Raw genomic sequence first — 27,018 nt, forward strand, 5'->3', positions numbered from 1 at the left:
ACACAAAGAAAAACAAAAAAGATTGAATACATCAACCCTATCTGATTTTAAAAGTTCATTATGACATTTATTGTTTGAAAGAATGTAGCAGGAAAAAACCAACAATCCCCCTGTTATTGATAGCTCAGGGTTGAGTCGCTCACCCCAGCCTTGTTCGATGCCTTGAGCCGGAAGCTGTAGGTTTTGCCAGGCATTAAGCCGCCCACATAGCAGTCCAGCTCCGGACCCTGGTGAACCTCCCTGCTCTCCTCAGACTGCGGCCCACTGCTCACTTCTACAATGTAGCAGGTCACAGGGCTGCCTCCGTCGACATGAGGGGGACCTAGGAAATGTGTGTGTTTATAAAATCAATATACTTTAAACAAAGAAAGAATGAAACGATAATCACACACAAAGACAAATGTACAAACGGCTAAATAAAACAAACTGCATCATTAAAGCTCACTGCTTTGAGGTAGTTTGCCCAACAAACAAATGCATCAACAGAAGCTACAATGCAGCCCACGCAGACACGCGTTAGAGTGACTCACCCCAGCGCAGCTGCACCTCCCTGGCTTTGGTCTTGCCCACCAGCCGAGGGGGCTGGCAGGTCCCTGGGGGCACTGCAACGGTCTGGACCTGCAGGGTCTCTGACAGCTTGTGAGGGAAGACAACACACCAATTAAGACCCAGCTCAAAAAACTAAATTTACAATCTCATCCCCTCCTCTCTTCTCGCCAACACAACACAAACAGTGGGTACAAACTGTCATTTCCCCCGGTTTATCGGACTGAACCAGGCCAGAAAGACCAGAAAGGAGAGAAATGCACATGCATCGTTTAAGTAACAGTGGCATGCTGAGCCCTGGATAACGTTAGACATATAGTCTGGCGAGGAAAAAAAACATTTTTCAACTTTACTGTGACAAAAGGCAAACATGTGAGTGTTATGTCACATGGTGCTGCAGCAACAGACAGGATCTCACCACCATGAGTCACAGTTCTTCAAAAGCTCCAGCATGAATAAATGCATGCACTAACAGCTGATTAAGAAATTAATGAAGAGTGTCTGTGAACTCAACTAATAAAGAAAAACATCCTCTGACACATGCAGGGAGGGTTAATCGATTAGTGAGCTTTGTTGTTCTTACACACCAGGAAGCATAGTCTAATCTCCTAACATTAGATACTGGCTGAATGACAATTTCCTATTAAACCTCACCATAAATAGAGTGCCTATCTAGAATGATTAATGTAAAATGTATTGGATCAACTGAGAGATTCATGGAGATTCATGGCTGCAAACCATGGCACTGTATATTAAACAGTACAGTCACATTGTTGTGGACTGCACTGGCCAATAAGGTGAAAGTTTCAGTTTCCATATTGTTTTTGTATACAGAGTAATCCTTTTAAGTTAAATTAGCCAGAATACACTAATCAAATCTGTGTCATAGATTCTAATTTTGAGAAATGTAGCAGGTGAATGATGTACATCAGTGGTCACCAACCTTTTTGAGCCCAAGATCCCTGACCTCCGCCTTCGTGACAGGCAAGATCTACCTATTGAGGTGTTGAGAGAAAACACCTGTCCAAACTGGACTTACAGCTTGAGGCCTTTTTATTTGGCCTAATTCTAATTGAATGAAATCAAAACACTTTGGTCTTTCTGCATTTCTCCTGCACCCCATCTGTAGTACCACTTTTCCCCACTAGAGGGGCACGCCCCACCTGTAGGACCACTGTGGACTACATTCCCCTCTTTCGGGGCACAGCTGACAACACGGCTGTCAGAGAACCCCTTTTCAGGCGTTCATTAAAATCAGGCGGAGATCTTTTCTGACGTCGATCTTCCAGTCAGGAGGAAAACGTTTCAGAAGACACTTTATAACGTTTTCAAGAATGAGGAACAATGTGTTTCTGATTTTATTTTCATTTTGGAGAGCGATAGCGAACGTCTCCGAGATCGACCGGTCGGCGACCACTGATGTACATGATGTCTGCGAGCAAATACAATTGGAATTGAAAAGCAAACTCTTAAGACTCCCTGTGGCAGAACACAAGGCCGTGTGCGCAGCTGTGTGTGCACGTGTGCTGACGCTGAATGACTCACCGGGCTCTGCCCCCCCTCGCTCATGCAGTAAACCCGCGTCTGGTAAGAGCAGCCAGGCTTCAAGCCTTCACACACGTGCTCCACGGCCGGCCCCGAGTACACCAGCTCCCATGACAAGCCTGAACACAAACACATCGAACACTCTTTTTAATTAGTCAAATAAACTAATGCTTTCATTGTCCGAAACACAATTTCCCCTTCAACTTAAACATTTCTATTATCAGCACTTGCAACTTACCGCTTAAGCCCTCAGACAGCTCCACAACATACTTTGTGACTTCTGCTCCACCATTGTCTTTTGGGGGTTCTAAATTGCAAAACAAACAAATATTATCAAACTGCACAAAACAAGTTGTTTAACTAGACACTGTGAGCAAGTTTTGTTTTCACTAATGCTATGTTTGAAAATCTAGAATGCATTAATTGCAGAAACACTAAAGCCTTTTACTGCCGTAACTTATATTCAGAAATTCATTTTGGTGCAAACAGAGAGCAATTTGACTGTTTTCAGAGCGACAGAATGTATTTCGGAGTTGTTTTTTTCATTTTAAAAATGGTAAAGCCGAACTCAAGTACAGCAGCGAGTGATGCGTTTGGCCAGTGAGGTGTTGGAAGGATTCATGCTAATGTCTGAATGAAGGGAAGAGCTGTCCGTCATCTACTGTACAGACTATTTTGGACGTCATCGGCCTCTCGCAAATTCACATATACTCAGGCAGAGCTTAATGAGAACAGTGTAATTGTAACTACATGTTTGACAGAGGAGTTCTGATAATTGGTAGGAAAGATACTCACCCCAGGCCATCTTGAAGCTGATGGGCAGGACTTTCCTCTGATGACAGGCCTGCAGGGACTGCTGGGTCTGTCAGGGTTGGTGATGAACTCAACCACCTGGCTGGGGTTACTCTTCCCCTCCGAGTTATATGCTGCCACCTGGTGGAATGGTATAAATACCGGCAGTGAGGAGTTGCATTATTCCTCAGTTGGAATATTGGCCCCTGTTTGCATAGCCGGTCAATGAGGGCAGTGAAAAAAGGCCATTATGTGTCCTGATGACAATCACTGACTAGACTCAGGAGTGTAATGGAGGCATAAAGATTTATGAGAAAAGACGGATATATAAATTTATACATTCTTTTTTATTCATAAAACAAAAAAACAATGGTGCTGCAACTCAGCAGTTATTTAGCAGTTCTCTTCCATATGGAACATTAATATATCTTCATCCTAAACAGAATGTTTAAACAGAACATTTTTCTCTTTTTTGTCAACCATTAACTCCACCATGATACGGCCGGGGACATTCGGATTGTGCCACTAGAGGTGAAATTCTTGGACCCGCGCAAGACGGACGAAAGCGAAAGCATTTGTCAAGATTGTTTTCATTAATCAAGAACGAAAGTCGGAGGTTCGAAGACGATCAGATACCGTCGTAGTTTCGACCATAAACGATGCCAACTAGCGTTCCTGCTGCGTTATTCCCATGACCCGCCAGGCAGCGTCCGGGAACCCAAAGTCTTTGGGTTCCGGGGGGAGTGACTTTTCTTTGCTCCGTCCCGATGCGCGCACATACAGCTCTGCGGCGCGCGAGACGGAGAGCCGAGAAGTGTCAACGCGACACGTAGAGACAGAAATGACATGCTGTTGTGTAGAGACGATCAACAAAAGACGTTTACTTTAATAAAAGAACAAAGACGTGCTAGAGAGAAAATTTCAGGGGGGCGGGCCAATTTTTTTTAATGTCATGCGATCTACCAACACTACGCCGCGATCGACTGGCAGGTCGCGATCGACGTGTTGAGACCCCTGATCTACAGGAAGTAAAAGTCGTAACAAGGTTTCCGTAGGTGAACCTGCGGAAGGATCATTACCGATGAACAGACCGTCTGCATGAGAGCGGACAGAGTTCAGATTGAAGTGGTGTATTGGAAGCTCATTCTGCGCATGCGTTAAATGAGTTAAAAGAAAATAACTAATTAATCCTGTAATTTAATCATAACGCGTTAACGCGTTATTTTTCACAGCTCTAATATATATATATATATAAACCAGACGCCAAAAGGACTGCAATTAAAAGACAAAGCAATAAGCTTTACTTCCATTTGCATTTCAGTGCACGTCAAAGAATATTGTGATAATATGGAAATCTCCGTGAGCCTGCAGAGTACAGCTCATCCACGTAGTGAGACAAACCTGCACAGCACCCAGCCTTCCCTCATACTGCGCAACTGGATAATTGGGGAGGGAGGGAGGGAGTCTTGATAATGACTAATAAACATTTTTATCATTTGGGCAAATGGTTCTCTGTTTGGGTAACACAATACCTTTCAGTATCATGTTGAGGAGTTCTGTGGTGCCGCTTTTAATAGCAACTGAGATCTATGGCACAGAGGCTACACAGCGGCAATACAAAATATAGAATGTTAGAAGCCTTATCCTTCAAAGAGTGAGCAGGATTTAGTGCCCTCTAGCAGTGAAGTTGCAGATTACAATCACTTAAATTCTGCTCACACTACCTAGAACTACGGTGGCCTTCGGGAAACGTAAAAAACGCAAAAGGCCCTCCCTAGAGCCAGTGTTAGGTTTGTCTATTCTGTGCTATTGTAGAAACATGGTGGTGCAACACGGAGGAGCCCCGTGAAGAGGGCATGCTCCCTTTGTAAATATAAAGGGTTCATAAGCATCTTATTATCAGGAGCATCAGGGGTCCTTCATGGCAATGGTCTCTGGAACCAGTGATTCACCAGAGCCATGTAGAAAATAGTCAAACCTCCAGGTGAGAAATAATTCAGTCGCGAATGACAGAATGAGAGATGAGAGATGAGGAAAGAGTGAGCGAGAAACGCTGTGACATGAAGAGAAAGACATTTGTCGGTCCACAAACTCGGGTCACAAAGCCACCTCGACTCAAATGCTTTGCTCGATGAGCTTTTCTCACTGGGCATGTGATGAGCGGAGCAGTGCTCCTGTTTATGCGATTGGTTGCCCACCCGCTGGTGGAATCCTGCTAGCGGATGAGTCATTGGACCACTGTGGGCCCTAGCACCCCCGTGTGAGGCCTGTCCCCTCCACACAGACACTCCGCAGCTCAAATGCAACCTGCGGATCACCGACTTTGACTGCAAACATCACAGGATTCCCTTACCCTGAATTTGTACTTGGTGCTCCTGTGGAGATTCCTGATGGTGAAGGAGAGCTCATCCCCGTCGTAGCTTGGCTGGAAGCCATATCCCTGTGACAGAGACAAATGACAGAGGGAGAATGAAAACAACCACGTGTCTTAAAAGACAACCACTGTTGCACAGAAGTGGTTTGCAGGACACAAACGGCTACATGGGGATCGCATTTTGGGTGTTTTCTCTGGCAGGCGTTGTGTCTGCAGGTAGCTGCTTGAGGCGGTGCAAACAGAAGCGACAGTAACTGGCTAGAAATGTCACATAACTATTTAACGCAAACAGTGTTTGGATTTTCTCTCTCGGCTGGGCTGAAATGAATAATACCTGAACACACCGAGTAGCTACACAAGAATGCACATCAACTAGGAACATGTCTGTGTTATTTATAATCAATTGATTTTAAATGTGAAACATGTGTATGGACTTTGTCTGTCGCATATTTACTTCATGCCCTCTGCAGATAAACTGAAGTCAAAGAGATAACCTTGGCGATACATTGGCGATTTTTCCATTTAAAAAGAGCCTGAGAGACATACCGAGCCTTCCTCCTCCATCTCCAAAATATAGTAGATGTCATCCTCTTTGGGGGAGCTAGTGGGTCTCTGCCACTTCATACACAGCCAGGTCACCCCCGCCATCTCCAGCTCTGGAGGGAAGGGTGGCAATGGCACACTGCATGAGGTGAACAGGTCCACCACTTCACTGAACTCGCTGGGGAGGGCAGAGAGAGAGAGAGAGAGAGAGAGAGAGACAGAAAGAGAGAGACAGACAGAGGATGGGAGAGAATGGGAGAAAGGGACAGGAGAGACAGAGTGAGAGACACACATACACACACAGATGGTGACATTGAATGGAAGATACAGTGACATAAAAATGGACAACAGGGAGGGTGCCATCCAGGAAAGAACTCGATGCTGGTCTGGAGTGCCTACCTTACACCCATGCCATTTTTAGCTGAAATACGGAAGGAGTATCTTGAAGCTGGTGAAAGCTTGGCCACTCTGTACTGCTTCTGAAGTCCCTCGTAGCACTGTTCATAGATCCCGGTGCCCTTACCCTGAAGACAACGACATTCGAGTATTAATAATAAGTACCTTGGTGGTACATAAAGCATGCGAGTGCGGTGCAGGGATAAACATTTCTTTCATGATGAATAAAAAAAGATTACCTCATCCCACTGAAGAATGTAGTTTTGGATTTTGGAACCATTGTCACATGGAGCCTGTCGATAAACATGCATTTGGGATTATATATCATAATCCAATACATTTATAAAATACATACCACTAATGTACAAACCAATGTCTAGTTATTTCTTTGACATTACATGGATGCACACAGAGCCAAAGTAACATGTTAGGATGGCGTGAGCCACGGCGCACTTCATTTGAAATCCTGTGCTAAACATTTCCCATTAATGCCTCCAATCACAAAGAAGCTCTACTAATAACAAATAATGTGCATCCAGGTGTGCACACACCATTCTATGTTTTAATTAAATCAGTGCCGAGCACGCACGATTGTTCTTGAAGTGCCTTGCTTAACTGTAATAAAGCCACAGAAGGGAGTAACACACTGAAGGTGGTCTCAGCAATGGGGGTTGACGAAGGAGTGGGATTGTGAACTCTCTTTTTCCCGTACGTATGCTGCGCGTGTCGGGTATCACACACAAAACAACATTCAAGGCGCTTTGGCTCCCGATTAGCGCAAAACTAATTTCACCTCGGTATTATCACTTTGTACACAACAAAACACGGTCCCAATGTTTCGTTAATCTGTCGCTTGCTTTCCGTCTCATCTATATGGTTGCTGATTGTTGTGGATTGCCATTTGGGATTACCTTCCACTGGAGTACCAGTGTGTTCTTGGTCCCACTGGCCTTCCTGGGAGTGTTGGGCGGATCCGGCTCACAGCTTAAAGTGGTGAAGCTCACAGCCTCGGACGGGTTTCCCTGTAAACGGTTACACATGGCCTGGACCCTGAGGAAAGCGGAACAGAGCGGTGACAACAGGTCCCACCGTGCGCTCAACACTGGAGTTCAAACAGAAGCAAGCAGTAGGTGAAGCTAACCTGACTTGATACTCCGTTGCTGGTCGAAGGTCTTCCAAAGTAGCACTTAGTTCTTCCCCGCTGCATCAAACACAGAAAAACAATTTTTTTAAAAATTGTTTCAAATAACTTTATATGTAAATTGATGTGAGAGAAGTTGGTATTTAATCGCGTAGCATTTCGCTTTTAGTGCTCACCAGTACACGCTCTTGTACTTTCCATCTTTGCCGCTAAATGAAATGGAGACCTCGTAGCTGGAGGGCACCGGGGGGCTCCGGTCGTCCTCCACACTTCCGTTCTCCCTCTCTGGCCTGGTGGGTGCGACCCAGCTCGCTACTGCTCTTCTGGCCTGGATGTCTGATACCTATCATGTCAAGGTTTCAAGGGTCACAATTAAGGCTACATAAAACCAGACCTGGAAAGAAAATGTTTGCCCCTCTAACCACAGAAAAATATGCTCACTTTTCTGAATTGTACTACCCTTGTTTTTACTCTTGTGTGTTGCTGCTACTGTCACGACAAATTTCCCCTTGGGGATTAATAAAGTATATATCTATCTATCTATCTATCTAAACCAGAGTATTAAGAGAATAATCCATGTCGTAACCTTCCTAAAATAAAGTCGTTTTTTACATAACTTGACCACATATTGATCATGTGATATATTATACTACAGGGGTAGAATCACATGATGTGTGATTTTACCAGAGGTGGCCAGTACCCCAAGGAGATGATTTAGGCAAAAAATTAGTTGCCATTATTTTAGGAAGCCAACGATGTGTATGTAATCAGTCCTGTGAAGTTAAGAACATTTCTTATTCTTAAAATAATAATTATCCCATTGCTTGGTGGAAAAGAGAGAATATTCAAAATATTCAAGCTGATGCCACTTTGGGGAAAAACGTTTTTAGGAGGAGGCTTACAAATAGCCCGAGCTACGCTGCAGGGGGGACGCATATGTCGAAGAACTTGATCAGGTCAAGTCTGTAACCCGTCCTTCCCCCTGCCTTTTAACAAAGCCGTGTGGCAGCAAAGACAGAAACAAATCAGTAGCTTCCCTTAAACCTTAGTGACAGTGTATGACAAATCCCATCTTTGCAAGAAAGAAAAGGGACTTTTGCATATGTGTATATTTCCATCTGATTATTTCCTAAGGCCAAAAACTAAATGGTAATTGTCATCTATAAGGATACTACCATGGAGATGTGAGAGCCAAGTAACTTGTTAGCCAAGGGCTCGGACCTTTTAGTATCTGCATAGTTGTTTGGTGGCAGCTTTGGGAATAGAAATCCCCACATGGATGCTAGTAAGCGGGTCTGACTCCATTAGAAAGTTGTCAGCAAGAATCCATCATGGATGTTAATAGTGTGTTTAATGACGCAATGCATTTGCATCATTATGGGTGTTCATGAACACAACGCTAATAGAGTTACACAACATGGTCCAAATTGTATTGCTAAGCTAAAGAAAAACAATAAAAGGAGATGGTGAATACTAACCACTGGGGTACTGATGGTACTCCACAATGCTTGCAGGGCTTGAGCTTCCTCATCCAGCTCTGAGAAGAGAAAAAACTGAGAATGCTTTGCGTCCGCCGGATTGTGAACCTCGACAAACCTCTACACTTTAACCTCCTTACCTCCGGACTCTCCATGTTTGCCCCGGCCTGTCTGCTTGTCGGGGCCGGCCGCCGCGAGGCCGAGCTGCCTCTGCTCCGCCTCCAGCCCCGTCACTCCTACACCGTTGTGAATGTCCACTGTCGGGAGGCTGCTGCAGGTCTTCTGTGGTGAAGGGGGAGGGCTGTCCTTCAGCTGCACCCCCACTCCTCCACCACCTCCTCCTCCACCACCACCACCACCACCACCACCACCTCCTCCTCCTCCTCCTCCACCACCCTGACGGTCTTTCAGTTTCTTCTGCAGACGCTCATATGTTTTGCTAGTTCTGTCGTCTCTGTGAACAAACGGCAGGCGTCCGTGATGGGAGTGAGAATCTGGAGAGACTGATGGGGCAAAAAAAACAAGACTTGTGAGTTAGTGTAGATACAAACACGTATACAATAAAGCCTGGTATGGTAGCCATAGAAAATAGTCAATAAATAGCAAACTCTAAGGTTACTATGAAGGGGATGTAAACAACAGGGCAGTACTGAGGTAAAGCCCCTGAGATAAAGAGTCAGGAAGACTTGACAGTTTGACTCTTGCCTTGATTATAAAACTCCACTGTGCAAATGAAGTGCTGGGGACAAAGAAATAACGTCTTAATATAACAATACTGCTCCAACTCACCCTGCTCCGAGTAGATATGAGCTGGATGGTACTGGGAGATGTACTGAGCGCTCATGTCGCCCACGCCCCCCGCCATGCCCGTGTACAGGTGGGGCATCATGGCAGGGTGTGGGATGAAGGCAGGCAGGTGGGCGTGGTGGAGAGTGGAGTGGCCCACTGGGTGGAACTCTGGCTGCTGAGGTAGAACCAGAACCCGCCGCACTCCGTTCTCTTCTATGATCTGAAGAGGAAACACAGAGCGATAGCGGATATCAACGCTGCTCCGACTTCGACCAGATGCCAATCAGAAACATTGCACTAGAAAAAGTACAGAAAAAATACCTGCGAAACGTATCCAGGAGGCACATAGATTGGAGGCACTGAACCATTTGGAGACATCATGGGAACCTGAGCAGGACCTGTGAAAAAGGAAGGAGCGAGATGAAACACTTTCCCTGAGGGCTAACAGCCGTTTCATCTGTGGATGAGGTGTTGAAAGTAGTTGTGTGCCCCTAGTCTGACTTAAATCAGTCCAGCTCTAGTCTGGGTTCAACTAACAAATGTTTTCATAACAAATAGGGAAGCACTATATTAAAGTTTTGCTGTTAACCAATATTCCAAGCTCATTTGGACAATTGCCACAACCGTTAATCACATTCTTTTCACCTAAAGAAGGCAGAGAAAAAGTCTGTCCTGTATTGGAATTAACATATCATGTGTCCTGTTAGAGATAAGCTCCCAAATAAATAATAATAATAAGACAACTACTTAAATGAAGGTAATTTACATGTAAACCATGCCTTGTTTATTGTAAATGTTTAAAGTTCCATTTTAAGGCTTTTCTCTGACGATACCGATGACTTGACCAAATCCATTTGAATGATTTTTTAACATAAGCAGCTTATTGCTCAGGGGCTTTGGGGAGACACCAGTTGACAGAAGCAAACCAGGACTGTACATTCAGAATACATAGTGCATCCGGAAAGTATTCACAGCGCTTCATTTTTTCCACATTTTGTTATGTTACAGCCTTATTCCAAAATGGATTAAATTCATTATTTTCCTCAACATTCTACACACGAAAACCCATAATGACAAAGTGAAAACTGTTTTTTGCAAATTTTTGCACATTTATTAAAAATAAAGAACGAAAACATAACATGTACATAAGTATTCACAGCCTTTGCTCAATACTTTGTTGAAGCACCTTTGGCAGCAATTACAGCCTCAAGTCTTCTTGGCTATGATTCCACAAGCGTGGCACACCTATTTCTGGGCAGTTTCTCCCATTCTTCTTTGCAGAACCTCTCAAGTTCCATCAGGTTGGATGGGGAGCGTCGGTGCACAGCCATTTTCAGATCTCTCCAGAGATGTTCAATCGGGTTGAAGTCAGGGCTCTGGCTGGGCCACTCCAGGACATTCACAGAGTTGTCCCGAAGCCACTCCTTTGTTCTCTGGGCTGTGTGCTTCGGGTCGTTGTCCTGTTGGAAGATGAACCGTCGCCCCAGTCTGAGGTGCGGAGCGCTTTGGAGCATGTTTTCATCGAGGATGTCTCTGTACGTTGCTGCATTCATCTTTCCCTCAATCCTGACTAGTCTCCCAGTTCCTCCCGCTGAAAAACATCCCCACAGCATGATGCTGCCACCACCATGCTTCACTGGAGGGATGGTATTGACCAGGTGATGAGCAGTGCCTGGTTTCCTCCAGACATGACGCTTGGCATTCAGGCCAAAGAGTTCAATCTTTGTTTCATCAGACCAGAGAATTTGGTTTCTCATGGTCTGAGAGTCCTTCAAGTGCTTTTTTGCAAACTCTAGGCGGGCTGTCATGTGCTTTTACTGAGGAGTGGCTTCAGTCTGTCCACTCTACCAAACCGGCCTGATTTGTGGAGTGCTGCAGAGATGGTTGTCCTTCTGGAAGGTTCTCCTCTTCATAACAACGCTGGAGCTGGTCAGAGTGACCATCGGTTTTCCTGGTCCTCCTGACTAAGGCCCTCTCCCCCCCCCTCAGTCTGGCTGGGGCTGGGGGCACAAGAGTCCTGGTGGTTCCAAACCTCTTCCATTTCCGGATGATGGAGGCCACTGTGTTCATTGGGACTTTCAATGCTGCAGAAATCTTTCTGTACCCTTCGCCAGATCTGTGCCTCGATACAATTCTGTCTCGGAGGTCTATAGATAATTCCTTGAACTTCATGGCTTGGTTTATGCTCTGATATGCACTGTCAACTGTGATACCTTCTATAGACAGGTGTGTGCCTTTCTCAATCATGTCCAATCAACTGAATTTAGCACAGGTGGACTCCAATCAAACATCTCAAGGATGATCAGTGGAAACAGGATGCACCCGAGCTAAATTTTGAGTGTCATGGCAAAGGCTGTGAATACTTATGTACATGTTATGTTTTCGTTCTTTATTTTTAACAGATTTGCACAAATTTGCAAAAAACAGTTTTCACTTTGTCATGATGGGTTGTTGTGTGTAGAATGTTGAGGAAAATAATGAATTTAATCCATTTTGGAATAAGGCTGTAACATAACAAAATGTGGAAAAAGTGAAGCGCTGTGAATACTTTCCGGATGCACTGTAGACGCATACAAAATGTACCTAGAATCCCAAATTTGCAACAGAATGTTAAACATGGATGAGTCATTGAATGAGACTGTCAGAAGGGGCTCTCTATAAAAACATCAGGAGAGAAGTCAACAGTGCTTTTGAATTTTGTATTGACCAGCCAAGACTCGTTTCTTAAAGTTTCTTAAACCTTCTAACACAGACAATACAGTGGCTTTTATTTCCATAACTCTGGACAACCATAAGACTCCGCCCACTCCTCCTCTCTACCTCCATCTGCCTGATGGATCGTGGAGGTCTCGATCGTGGAATATGCCTACTACCAAGTTTGCACATTCACACACGTTTCTTTTACAAACTTAAGACGTAAACACGAGGGCCTCACCGCCAGATGTCATACCGGAGACAAGAGCAAGAAATTCCACAACACATACCGACCTCGCATCAGCCTGATTGAGGAGGAGTTTCTCTTCATTTTGTCAAAGCTGGCATCAGCAGAGAGAAGGCTCTTCCTTCTCAGTGAGCGGCCATCATGGGCCGACGACGACAGAGGCTGGCTTCGTAACGACACATTGGAGCCTCCCGTTTCTAACGTCTCGTACCCCCCCCCCCCCCCCCCCCCCAGGTGCTTAAGTCCAGGCTACGTCTCTCAGGAGAGTAACAAGTGAATACGGATGATTCCAAGCTCATACAGTCGTATACACTTCGTAAAGTGTGTGGTGCTTTTGGTTTGTAATGCGTTATACTGGGAGGTGTTTCTAATATTTCGTCATTTCATTTAGGACAAAATCTAACAAACACCCCTCAGTGTACCGTGTCACCGCTAGGGCGGTTGCAATAGTTTAAGCAAGGTGTACCTATTAATCTGACACCTGAGTTTACACCTGAACACATAACGACTCGGGTACAGTTGTCAAGACTCAATAATGAGACGCACTGTTTGCAAGGCAATTCAGCAAGTTGGATTCTGACATTACACTCAATTTCTAACCCGCTATTATTTATTTGCTTTACGGAATCTATGGTACAGCCGGAGTCCTTCCAGATCCACGGTACAGCATTGGTCGAATCTCAATTCAGGGAGCATGGAAGAGCTCGGCCCGCATGAAGGCCGTCGCACTGGCCCAATCATCATGGATTTCAGATTCACATCATTTGAGTAAGAGTTCAAAGAGTGCAGTGTTCACTCAACTCAATTGTGAGATTAATAAATGATATCTTGCTTGTGTCATGTTCCTCCATGCACCCGAGTGATGACTGATTAAGGCAATTTCAGTCCGACGAGCAGGAAATCTAATGAATGACATTTGCACACAATATGCGATTGTTTGTTTAGAACGAGACACTTCATGTGTACCGACTGGGAGAGCGAAGGGGGGAGGGGACCAGCAGAAAGCTTAGGGGGAGGGAGGGAGGTAGGATTAGGGAGCCACACACACAACCAGAGAAAGAGAGGTAGGGCGGAGAATGGGGGGGGGACGACACCCACTCACTTTTACATCAGGCTGACGCATGAGTGCTGACCGATATCAAATAGAAAAGGCCACATCCTCATCCACCCCCCTCCACCTGAGCCAACTGGAGCATCGGTTGTGCCGACGTGGTCGTGGAGTGCCAGCCTTCCCGAAGAAGCGACCACCGGAAAAACGTTAGTCCTCCTCCATGAATCGGTCGGCTGCCACTGAGCCCAGAATAGCCACGAACAAGATGCCTGTTGTCGCAGCGTAAACAGAGGCCGGGCAACACTTTGGGGACACCGTCATCTATCATCAGCATCACACAACCCGTCTTCACCTCCACGCCCCCCGGGGAACGCAGACAGTATCAACTGGCATCAGAGTTGAGGGGGTTGAAGATTACCGCGGGCAGACGGGGACGATGGTTCATGTTGGGTGAAGAAGCCGAGCGAGAGACTCATCAAAAGGGCAAGACGCATGTCCACACGAGGGCCGCAGAGTGAGAGGTCCACGAGGGGATCCTCACCACCGAGCGGCGTCTCCGTCCCCCGAGTTGAATCACTGGGTCAACTCAGCCGACACTCACATGTCTGCCCCTACAGACTGATGCTCACGGTAAACGCATTCGATCGGGAGCTAAGAGGGTTTTGATAAAGTTAGCGGAAGGATTTAAGTGACATCGGGTTTTGCAAAGTTAGCGGAAAGAACCACGTGAAACAACATCCGTTTTTCAAAATAAGATGTCGACAAATCATACACTAGCATATAAAAGTAAACAATGAACTGATTTTGTATCTTTATAGATCGTTTCTGAGATTTAGCTTAAATTATGCTAACATTAAAACAGTTTTACTGTACCAAGGAAGAGTTTATACAAATAAGTCAGACTTTTGTATGTTAAGAAAAGTCCTGTATATAGATTTCCCCAAGAGTTCCAGGAAATGAATAATGCAGATGTGTTCCATACATATCTGAAATCCCCTACAATAGCAATCAAACAATTTTAATGCATCAATTTCTGACATTTTTCAAAGTAAAAGTCCTAAATGTTTAAAGAAATCGGTAATTTCTTTAATGTTTGAGGTGCTTTATATATGTATTTGCTCATAGTCCTCGGCAATAATGCTACACAATAAATAGAATGCTTCAATCGACACCGTGATCGGTATTATCGGATCGGCAGATACTGATTTCGGTGATCGGCACCAAAAACCTGATCGTGCATCTCTAATACATACATACACGTAAACAGGTGCGCAAAGGGTGGCAACGCGACTTCGAGCAGCCATTGGCGCCCTCTCGTCTAAAAATGGATCAAATCATAAACAAACTCAAGTGGGACTTTGCAACGGTTTTCTCCGGCATACTTCCAGCCAAGGAAAGATGGCGAACTCCGGCTCCCAAATAACGGTCCGACAATCCAAGCAAAACTGTCAGGTTTAATCAGGTGTGCAAATGAACCCTCAATTAGATACGCTGAATAAAAAGAAGACGACAAGCTTGAGGCTGGCTGGGTGAAGAGGAGGGTGTGGAAATCAAGAAGGGCATGCAGACGGTTGGGACAAGAGTGAGACGGGTAGAGAGACGGCGTGGCTTCACACGGGAGATCTCATGAAGCGCTCAATGGCAACATGATGAACTGGAAGCCTATCAAGATGGAGCGGGCTTGATTATTAATTAGAGCTAATAAATTGTCTCCATCCACAAATAAAGAGGTTGACAATTACAGCTAAACATGGAAAAGAGGCCGAGGACTGAACTGTCAGTCAAACAAAAAAAGTACTAATTGCAACCTAACCTGCATTCTTGATGATGACACTGTTGCAAATTGTTCTCTTTTTTGCATGGCGCATTTTTCTTACAGCAGGAAAGCTCTTGCATTTATTAAACGAGCGGTAATTTGCAATAACTGTAACATTCTATTAGCTAATGACAAAGCCACGGATGTACACGCTCGTCCTCGGCCACATAGAGGAGAGGAGACAGTGGAAAAGCGCATGCAGTGTTGATCTGTGTGCAAACCAGAGCCAGAGGGAGGAAGCTGTCCAGGAAACAATGGAACAAATGAATAACAATCTCAAAAAGAATGGCTCGGCGTTTGTACATTTTGTCTGAACCTTGGCTGACATTTTAAAAAGCATCCGCATGGTCCTTACAAAACCACCAGCACGAAAGACGTTTCCAGGAGGTGAGGGAATCGGCAGCCTTCATGCTTTTGCTCGTTACAGAAACATCACACCACTGAAGCTCTCAGCCAGACAAACCCAGAGCGAGAGAAGTGCCACGACCACAGGGGCCGGATTGCTTTAAATAATGAATTATTTGGCTCCGTTCAGGAGATGAAGATTCCACTCTAAAACCACCGTCTTCTCGTGTATCGACAAGCCAACCTCACAAATGATCCACATCCAAAGTGATGTGGATCATTTCAAAAAAATAAACGCAGCCGAGTGGATAAAGGAATTGACCCGTTTCTCCAGACATCATTTTGTTTCTCAATTTATCATTAAACACCCTCCCCGAACATCATCATCCATCATCCTCTTTGCCTCCCCCCCCCCCCCTCATATCGACGAAGCAATGGGAGAATGAGTCACAAGCTCAGTCATTCTACTCGCAGCAGAAGCGAGGATCAAAAAATAATGTACTAATGCTAAGGTTTCAGATTTTTGCAGTCCAATTATGGGAACCATATGTGACCCGCGTTGTTTACAAGGGGGTGTGAGGAAACATGCAACCGTTCCACAGCTGTGCACATGAGCTTCAATCTTAAGCAATACGAACCTTGCAGGCCCAAACCCATGCAGTTTCATAGGAAGTGGATTTGCTTCTTTCGATGTGGCAAATATGTTTTTTGAACAGAATTTCTCAGGGAAAAGGTAATTTTGCATGTGAAATATATTTTGAATCCGTCTTCAGTAAGAATTAGGACACCTTAATCCCCACAGACTGTGAAACACTCTAGATTTCACTAAACAACGCCTATTGAGAATGCGGACAGAGATGGAAAGTCGAACAACTTTGAAAGCCCCAAACCTTTCCAACGTTGGCTTTGTCCGACTATTTCTGCAACTTCCTGAAGCCTCCAATGCAACATTCACATCCATTTCCTGTTTTGACTGGCAAGCTGTGTGGAGGTAAGGCTGAGCTGGGTGTGAACTTCACTCTCGAGTCTTTTTTCATCTGCTTCACAACACTTTGAGGCATTTTTTCAAATAGTACTGCCGTTCTAGAGGGAGTGTCTTAAGTAGTGTGTCCTACCCATTTGAAACGATATTACATCTCCTGCCTCTCTTTGACTACAATCTACTGCTACTTACTGATCATAACCAGGCCCCAACAGCAACAATTTAATGATACCACTTAGATTTTAAACAGTCCAATTTCTCTTGAACAGATATGTGATGGAAAAAGTCTCTTGCTGCCAGACGGCAACCTCTGGATTTAAAAAGTGAACATCCTTAAACTTGCCTTCTTTTTACTGGCCACCAGGGGGCGACTTCTCTGGTTGCAAAAATAAGTCTAGAGAGAAGTCTATAATAAAATGACCAACTGAAGGACCGATTTCCAACATGGTTTAATACCTCAGTAAACATGAGTTTATGGTCTGAATCATTAGTTTAAAGTCTTCTTTGATATAGCATTTAATCTCGTAAACTGTAGTTCCATTTAGAGTAAAATAGACTAGAATGTAGTGTTTGCTTTCAGGCGTCGCAACCTTGTGATTGACAGGTCCCTGGGACGTTGTCCGGTCTAGGAGTTGTCCGTGTTTTCAGGTTAAAAGTTTTACTGAAAGTCACTTCAAAAACAAGATGGTGATTTTGGTGCGCCAACTCAAGACTTAGAAACCTTTGGTTTATGGACTGTCCTTTTAAAGTCACTTTCATCAGATCACAACAGTGCAACTCCTGGCTGTTGAGTTTAAGGCACAGAGGACAAGACATGACAGCCTCAAGTCCCTCGGGTTAAAAATATATATATATAGACCGATAGGAATGAGATGAGGTGTTTCACAGCTATGGCATCAGAGATAAGGGACAAGTAGGCATCTCGGCTGATTGACCAACCGGTATCCAAGAGAGACAAGGCAAGAGGACACTGGCAACGTGACTACAAACGGAGCTAGGTGTACGTATGCAACAACAGACTAATAGACCGCAACTCACACTCGTTAGCTCCCTGTCGAGATGCCGGAATAACCGTCTTGGCTTTTGAGCCTGATCTCTATCGGGCTCACTCAGCCAAGTGAAACTAGAGGACGCTTTCAGCCGTCAACCAGAGACTGAATCATCGATAGTGGTGCGATTCACCGGCATGCCGAGTCAGATAAAGCGGTGGATCTAATCAAGTGGTCATGATGCTGACTTGCCAAGTCACCAAGCGTATCAGGTGATCTATTGCTGGGCGATATAGCCTTCAGATCTACATCGGCAGACGGAGAGAAAAGACGACCCATGGAGGGTCATGATGAGGGGCATGTACACTCGCATATGGAACTCTGCGTGTGGAAAGGAGAACAGCTTGCAGAAGGAGGCTTGATGGCCACGCTAATAAGCCTCCCGGGCCCCTCCTCCGAGGCACACATCAAAAAGGGAACATGCCTTCCATGCACTGCATTTTATGAGATCGTCTGTTTGCATTGAGCAGGCTGTCATGCGTTAACACAAAGCAATTACACACATCGAGCTGCTAAAAATACATAATTGAATACACACATTGGCGTGGGATGGCGAAAATCCAGAAAAATATGTGTAAACCGGATCATCCTGGCTTGGGAACCGTGTCGCACTGTCCCCGTCGGTGCACACTCGGGTACAAGGTGAAAGCATGCATATGTACACATACACTTAGCGAACAATGATAATCGGTTTTGAGAACACACAACAAACCAAACTGACCAAACACACGGGCATGCATGCCTGCCTACCCGCCGCAAGCACACACACTCTTTCTCCTCCCTCCTTGCATTGCAAGTGGTGAGTCATCCCTCGATTCACGTCACCGAGAGACGAGCGCACCCTGTGACAGGCCAGTTAGTAGCAGTCGCACTGATCTATGTGGCACCTCTCTCCCTTTGTTTCTCCTCTGATGGAGAGAGACTGTGTACGCTCGCTCCCTATTAGGGAGGTTTACTCAGCTCATAATGGGAGGGCCGCTGTGGGAGCTCGGTCTGACAGGAGTAGGTAGAAGAGCCCCTGCTTTAAGGAACCGCATGATGGCTTAATATGACTGCTTTTTGTCCTTAGTCATCCATACCTGGATGCCTGAGGCCGATTGCCTCATTGTAATTCATGTACGTCACAAAGCATCAACAAAGGCTAGTGTCACGAAATACCAGTGCAATAATCAGCACAAGTCTATACTTGGTTAATTAAATTGATGCTGAAATGTCGATTGCCGGCCTACTGTGAACCCAAAGGGGAGCACTAATTATTCACTCACAAACCTTCATTTTGCTCACATCCTTTATCTTTCTTTATCTATTCAAATTGAACATTTAGCAGAAAAGGGTCTCAGTGATCTTACAGAAATGTTAATACACGGAGGGCTGTCCACGGAGCACAACAAAACAAAGCAAATCATTTTCAGATCTCCATTGTATCGTAATAATTTACAATGATGTCCCTGCAGCACCTCCTGTTACGACAGCTGTCTTCTGTTCACAGTGTCAGCGACATGTTAAAGACAGACTTTTTTGTTGCGTCACAAAGCCAGTGGAGAAGGAAGTGACTGCCATTAGGATGAATAAATATGTGTAACTCATCTTCCAACACATGCCAATCGTACCAAATGCTCATGTTACATTATGATTGTATACCGGCACAAAGTGTATTTATCATCTGTCAAATTAGTCAGACACAGGAGTGACACATTCTGTACTACAGGAAGCACTAAATAAAAAGAAAGTGCATTTATGTACACAGAACATTACAGTCCCTGAAATAAATAGTGTGTGTTTTCCTCTACATGTATCTATCATGTTAGGATTTCATTTCATGTTAAATTGTACGACTTTTTTGTTCAGTTACAACATGCATACTAACAAGTGTAATGTCAATCCATGTGGTCTCGCTTCGTCAGCTCTGTCTCTTAAACAAAACCATCTCATTTCATAAAAAACATATTGAAGCACATAAATAACAGATTGCACGAAGCAGCCTGGGAGCCGTGAGACATGATTGTCATCCTCTTGACATTCCGGTCAAAACACGTCAATGCATCCTGGCCAATCCCCTCCCCTTTTCACTGCACATACTGAAACAAGCTGGATGAATCCGGTTGAAGGTGATTGCTGGAGATAAAGAGGTTCAAGCCAATATCTACCTCTGTTAAACAGATTATACTGATACGCCTATTATAATTTTACAGTGGGTTTTAAACGCCTACATGAAATTTGCTCTTACCAGCAAGAGCTTTCGCAATCTTATGTGTAGACGATTTTTGGGGCCTCTTGATTTGACATAATTACCTTCACAAGCAGGCACAGATTAAAAACTCTCACTTAAAGGCAAGTCAATTTCAGCAGGGAAAATATCACATCTTCATGTTTTTTATATTCATAAGCCAAATACAAATACAGTAAAACGGCTCCAGTTTTTAAGAGCTTGAAAATGTGCTAATTTGTCAAACGTTATCTTGAAACACAATCTCTTTGAATGGGTGTGCATTTTTACAGAACAAATAACAAATAAAAATATATTCAAGAAATTAACAAAAGGACGTTTGGCACTTGTTTAGACCTTTTTGAGGTTTCGCACATCATCCTGATATCAGGGCTCTTACACATTTTGACCAATGGATTTCCATGACTTTTCCATGACGTTAAACCAAATTTCCATGACAAACTGAAATCTCGGTATAAACATGAACATTTTTGAAAATTGTGCGTATTGAGAGCGTATGCCAGCTTATATTTTGAGCGTCTTTCTTTAAAAAAACGTATTAATTATTTCAAACTTGGGTGTAAATGAACATGCGATTATAACAATTTCCATGACTTTTCCCGAACTTTTATGATTTAAGTATTTTCCATGACTTTTCCAGGCCTGGAAATGACCATTTTAAAACGCCATGACTTTTCCAGGTTTTCCATGACCGTACGAACCCTGTGATATAACTTTCCATAGATCGTGAAAGCAGAGTGCTCAGCATTTTGAAATCAGCCATACATTTCATGGAGGCCGCCCTGTGAAGAGTGAAGCTAAGAAGGCATTTGTCTCGCGGTCCCAATGTCTTGAAACTCACTCAATATGTTGTCTGCTCTCACTCCAGCAGTCTCTGCTGGAGCAGTCGTGCTTCGCCCTACTCTGGCAGCAAAAAGCTCCAACAATTACACGTACTGTTAAATACCTGTGCACATTGCTGCATGACATTGTGATCAAAGAATTATGTTCATTCAACCCTAAAAAACAATATTTTGTAGTCACCTTTTTGTCGCTCTTCTCTTTTTTTTATCACTGACTTTTCAGACAGATTTTGAAAAATTACACTTAAATTGTAAACACAAAAGTAAAGCGGTCTTACCTGTGATACACTGAAATTGACCGTCCTCTCGCCGAATAGTGAAGGACTCCCCTGGGTTTACCTGCACCAGGATTACCTGTGGAGAAACACAAGCCACATGTCATTGGACTATCCAAGTTAACTTCAACACGTGTTCTACAGCCACGAGTTAATTCAAACTGAATCCTCTATTGTTTATTGGCAACTTTACATGTAAACATGTGTAAACAGAAGTTAGTCCATTTATTTGAAGTTAAAGTCCCTCTTGCATGGTGCCAATTTAGGATTGTTCAAGATTTCTGTGAGTAACAGCAGCCGCAATCAATAACATTTTGTAACTCGAACAGTGTTTGCTGTTGCACTGATACTAACCTGAAATTCATAATGGGGAAAACATTTGGCATTTTAAAGATGCCTTATGGAGCCATCCCTGGCAGAGGCATGTACCAGCAACATAACTAAAACAGCCAAAACACACAACGCTGTCCTCAATGGGACAAGTGTCTAAATAAGGGCAACACACACACAATCACACACCACACACAATCGCACCAATTGTTTTTAGTAGAAAAATTATTTTGGCAACTAAATCAACAGGAGAAATTAATGGGGGGGGAGGGGGGGTAACACATGTTAGACTAAACTGTTAACACCAATAATCACTGCCACACTTGGACAACATTGTGTGTGTGTGTGTGTGAGAGAAAGTGTTGAATGTAACAAACACAATAAATACATAAGCTCTTGTTCTACACCAGTTTTCACTGCCAATTTCAGGAAATATCATCCATAGATTGTGGGATATTTTTTCTCATAAGCAGTACGGTATAATAAATGCAGCTTTGACTTCACATTTGATCATTTTGGTTACACAGAACATTAAAAGATTTTGTGGATGACTAAACCATTAACTAAGAAGGCAACAAAAAGAAACATCAGTTTGGCATGCAACCCGAAAATAACCTTTCCAGCTCATCATGACCAAAGATTAGAACATTTGAAATCATGAAATTGTGGTTTGGGTCACAACACAATATAATCAACGGCTGTAAAATGTTAATGCATTCACTTTTATTAGGATTTATAAAACTGTGTAATTTTCCTTTCTGTAAATGTGATATAAAAGTAACCACCTGTAAATTTGAGGAACATTCAAAAGATTTTGCCACCAGAAAAAAAAAGCTACGGAGGAAATTCATATATTTTTTACATAGAAAATTAACAATTAGCCTCTATGTCTAAAACATATTGATTTAGCTAAAACGTAAAAATATCCAAAGGATTCATGATTTTTAACTGAATTGCTTCTCCCCATAAAAAAACATGTTCCTGTTCTTGAATCATTAGACCATACAAGCATTTTTCAATCTTTAACTATAAATCTCACAAACGCTAAACTGCTCATACCTCCGTCCTATTCATAGAGTTCAACATGACTATTGGAAAGATCGGGTGCACACTGCTACCCTACACTGAGTCATAATGCTTCTGTCGTCACCAAAGACTTAAGAACTAAGAATAAGCCTCAGAAAAACCAGTGCATTTTGTCCAAGGAACAAACTTTTCAAACCATTTACATTTCTGACAATGTTGCTTTCCTTTGACTCCTGTCAAATAAAAGTAAAAGACAAACAATATATCCATTTTTTACACTTATAAATCAGAGATTCTTCATTCTCCTAATTCCTAACAAAAACAACACACGCACTTCGTGTTTTAGTTGCCCGGCACTTTGTGTGGGCGCTCGTTACCTCATTCTTGTCAAAGTCGCTGTCATAGAAACTACACTCCCCGGCAAAGGACTCCGGCTGTGGTTCTCCTCAAGTACAGAAATCATCAGCACCTCCATCTCGACACTGATCCCATTCATGTGCTCAGCAGGGAGCGGAAAGAGCCCTCTGACGACCACACACAGAAGAAGCTCATATGTTCACAGTACTCACACACACACACACACAGCAAGTGTCGATGGCAGGGGTGGGAGGGGGAGATGCTGGGCAATGTGAGTTTAACTGAATCAAAGTCTCAGCACTTCACAGCAAGGTGCATGTTTGCTGTCCCCCTCCTCTTATTCATAAAGCAAACACCCCATCTAGGATTCCTCCCTTGACCAATGTCATCCTTGCAGTGGAAGTAACATTGAAATCGATACGGATACGTTCATTGGATGGAATTGTGCTTGAAAAAGATGCGACTGCCACTTACTGTTGCCCGCATTGCTTTTCCTCATTCAGGCGTCGCAACTCGCGCAGTCAGAGAAAAAAAAAACTCCCGGGTCGACCAGACCCTCCACCACTTCACCCAACCCTCATCAGAAAAGCACATGACCTGCGATGCGAACACATCTGGCTGGGCTCATCCTTTACACACTCCACCTCCCATCATCTCCTTCACGGAATCCAGGGAGACGCTGGCGAGACGCAGGGAGCGAAGCAGGAGCCGTGGAGGCGGCTGGGGCTCGGTCTCTTGCGCCGAACGCAGCCTTCGCAAAAAGTGTGACGTGAATCTCACGCTCGCTCGGCGCCGTTCAGCCTCGTCTGCTCCATCGCGGCGCTCTCTGCAGCAGGGCGGCTTCTTCGCTCTCGCCTCTGGCTCCGGTGCAGCCTCCCGACCGCCAGTATCCGCAGCAACACTTTCAACAAATGAGCCACGGCGATGTCCGTGCCAGACCTTCGGGGAAGGGATTGAAACCGTATCAGCAGTGTCCACTCTTTGGAAAAAAAAGGGAGGTGGATGAACCAAAAAAAACGGAACCAAATATGAGGATGACGATGCCCCGGTTTGCTCTTCACTTCTCTTCTCTGTCGCGGACTGTGTGCCAGCTCCGTTAACGCTTGCAGTGCTCCTTAATGTGGTTCGTTTAAAGAGCACTCCGTTAGGGCGTGATCATAACACAGCTAAACCGGTATCGGGGTTCCATACCAAGGGGAGTCCTTTGTTCTGCTTGTTTTTCTCACAACAACAACAATGGCGTTAGAGAGCCGAGCGACCCGTGCAGCCTCTGGGGCTGACATGTACGACAACGCGACAGTCCCACTCCCTCCCCCTCATACCCGCTCTGGCTCGCTCTCCCATTCACAGAGCGACATGCCATACACCCTCTCTTAATACTCCGATCGATGTGGGAGGAGATGAGGTGGTGGGAGTTCAATTTCAGAGGTCCAACGTTCGGCGATAATTGCACCATCGAGTTCTTCGCCGGCTTCAAAGATCACAGAGCAGCCCGCTGACGGTCAGAACGGGGACACGATGTGTACAGAGACACAACAAACGGGAGCTCGCAAGTGTGACATCTGTCCTCGTTCATTCTCAGTGGATCGTTCCTTAAAGAGACAGTGCTTGTTAGTTGATCAGCATATGCCAAATAAACAAATAGTCCGCGTCACTGATACTGATCCTCTATGGCACATCCTCCACTCAATTTAATCCTACGCTTCTTTTTACTGGGTGTAGATAAGGAGAACAGTTTAAGCAATTGGAGTAATAAGACTAGCAGCAGTGATAGATATGATCTTTAGGGAATTAGGGAAATAGTAAGTCAAACTTTTGTTTTGGAAGGAGACTGCTTAGAACAGTGTAACAACAGGCTAGATTTGCACTGATCAAATCAAAGATCTGTTATGGATATGATGCTAAGAATCAGATTATTCAGTGATAATCATGACCACTTTTGGTCTAATTTAAGTCCATTTATTTTCTATACATCTAAAATACATGTTGAAATAAACCAAACGGGCAACTTTTGTCTTTTTCGTAGGAAAAAACTGTGTTTAGATAAATAGAATAGTCAAATGCACTCAAATTTGACAGTGTCCACGGCAGAGCCTTGGTAAATCATCTACTGAGATTCTATTTATTGAACTGTAGACAGTTAAACTCGCTGTCAGCACCCTCAGCAACTACATAGATCAAATAAACCTTCAACTTGGCAACACAAAATCAAGCAACCTGTTGCAGAAGCACAATGTTTGCTCCTCGCTGACATTCCCACATAATTACTGCCAAAAAATGAATAATCTGGCTTCAAAGTGATAACTGCATAATATTGTTCTGTATTCTGTGGGTTTAGAATAAAGATGGATTAACGAGATATTTTCAGGTATTTTCATAATTTTAGGCTTAGAATGCTAATATGGCCTAAACTATTTTGTTTGGGATTTCAAAGCTTGCCTTCTAATGTTACATCAATGTCAGACATTCAAGAGGCAGAACCGCGACTTTTTCCCATTTTTGTGTAGCATTTACAACATATTTAGTGCAAATGTTTAGAGCAGTTGAGGAGATCCAGATTTTTTTTTTCTCGATTTATCAAGTTCCTCTACTTGCTTGATGCAACTGCCAATCATACTTAACCTGAACCATACATAAACTAGAAATAACAGATATCGATATTGGATGTCGGTTTCATACCGACTTGCATAGCTGGATCAGGTATTGTGGCAATAGGCCACAAACTGGCATTGGAAACTATTATTTTAATAACTATTGAGTACATTTATATCCATGCATTTCTTTTTTACATTTTGTTTGATAAAGTAAGGAAAACTATGTTTAAGTAAAGTTTCCTTACACATAAAATAATCATCCCAGCCTCTTCCACACATTGAGGCACACAACTTATTATTTACACAATGGATCAGTACTTGGTACCGGGTGATACCCACAGCCCAGGTATCGCGATTGGGACTGAAAGAGTTGGATCGGTGCATCGGACCATTGTTGATCCGTACACATCCACACTCAGTTCAGCACGCTTGTGGACCGTGGATTAATTCCAGTTTATCGTTAACCAACACAGTGGGAAATACATTTTTATTTCAATGTATGCAATCAGGACATCAGCATTCATGCTTTTCGTGTCACTGATCTCTCATAATGTTACATTGTACAGACCAATACAACGAGCGACGGTTCTGTTCATTGTGGTTTGTTCAGGCTCTGCTCAGCAAAAATAAGAAATGGGCTGATTTTAATGTTATCGTGGTGTTTAAATGTGTAATCTTGTAAAATGTTGTTTTGGTGAGAAACTTGAATAAATACAGTCGTTTGAAAGAGACGCTTTCACAACAAAAATAGATAAGAGATGAATTATAAGTTATTTCACAACCTCTAACCGCTTATAATACAGAATTAAAAATAATGACAATATTTGTTTTAATCCATTCAAATTACAATATATTTTTCTTTATTATTTTAAAACAAAATTATGACGAAAGAAACCATATAAATGACTAGTTAAATATGTGTAGAACAGTATGCGTCCCCCCACCACCACCACTGTAGATGTTAAACCCTGTGCAATAAGAGAGTGGATCCATTGTGGTGGCCACTGCTGTGTTTTATTACCCAGGAGGAAAGGCCAGCTCGGTGCTTTCATGGCTGTTAGCTCTGACGTTTCTTCTCGGACGTCGGTGACTCAGAGCTCGGGTTTCTCACTATTTGTTCCTCCTAATTGTTTACTGTGCGTTGATGTGAACTAGCAGCTGGTTGGACAGGGAACCGGAGCCAAATGACACGGGGAAAATCCTGCCAGTGGCGGAACTAGCCAGGAACCAACCCAGTTTCCCTGAAGCTATTGGCATACGCTCACAGGCGCAATGAAAATTCAAGGCAATTTGATGATCCTCCAACCTGCAGGATAATAATAATAATAAATAATAACAACATTCAATTTATATATAAGGATCCCCTGGAGACAGTAAAGAAAGGGAGGGGGAAAAAACTGTCCTATGGAGGTGTCCATGCTGCAGCAAGTGCTAGTAAGAAGTATCTGCAGTAGCAGATACTTCTTACGAGCACTTAGCAATTAGCAATGTTAAGTCACAGAGGACAGATTCTGTTGTATGTATTTATTGGAGTAAATGTTTACAGAGCACATCAACAACCATTATGATCCAGAGCCAG

General features: G+C 43.8%; 1 protein-coding gene across 1 annotated transcript in view; it reads right to left on the reverse strand.

Annotated features, from left to right (window-relative positions):
• The window catches only part of fndc3a (fibronectin type III domain containing 3A), a 46,150-nt gene that overhangs the window by 9,092 nt on the left and 10,040 nt on the right, over positions 1 to 27,018 (reverse strand). Inside the window, 19 exon segments of the mRNA XM_056441271.1 lie at positions 144 to 322; positions 531 to 636; positions 2,092 to 2,210; positions 2,330 to 2,398; positions 2,887 to 2,919; positions 2,922 to 3,024; positions 5,237 to 5,323; positions 5,804 to 5,978; positions 6,200 to 6,324; positions 6,436 to 6,489; positions 7,108 to 7,246; positions 7,338 to 7,397; positions 7,514 to 7,680; positions 8,816 to 8,874; positions 8,956 to 9,156; positions 9,211 to 9,318; positions 9,605 to 9,824; positions 9,926 to 10,002; positions 21,136 to 21,211. Coding sequence (XP_056297246.1) covers positions 144 to 322; positions 531 to 636; positions 2,092 to 2,210; positions 2,330 to 2,398; positions 2,887 to 2,919; positions 2,922 to 3,024; positions 5,237 to 5,323; positions 5,804 to 5,978; positions 6,200 to 6,324; positions 6,436 to 6,489; positions 7,108 to 7,246; positions 7,338 to 7,397; positions 7,514 to 7,680; positions 8,816 to 8,874; positions 8,956 to 9,156; positions 9,211 to 9,318; positions 9,605 to 9,824; positions 9,926 to 10,002; positions 21,136 to 21,211 — 2,157 coding nt within the window.

Source organism: Pseudoliparis swirei, chromosome 20 (genome assembly GCF_029220125.1).
Source record: "Pseudoliparis swirei isolate HS2019 ecotype Mariana Trench chromosome 20, NWPU_hadal_v1, whole genome shotgun sequence".
NCBI lineage: Eukaryota > Metazoa > Chordata > Actinopteri > Perciformes > Liparidae > Pseudoliparis > Pseudoliparis swirei.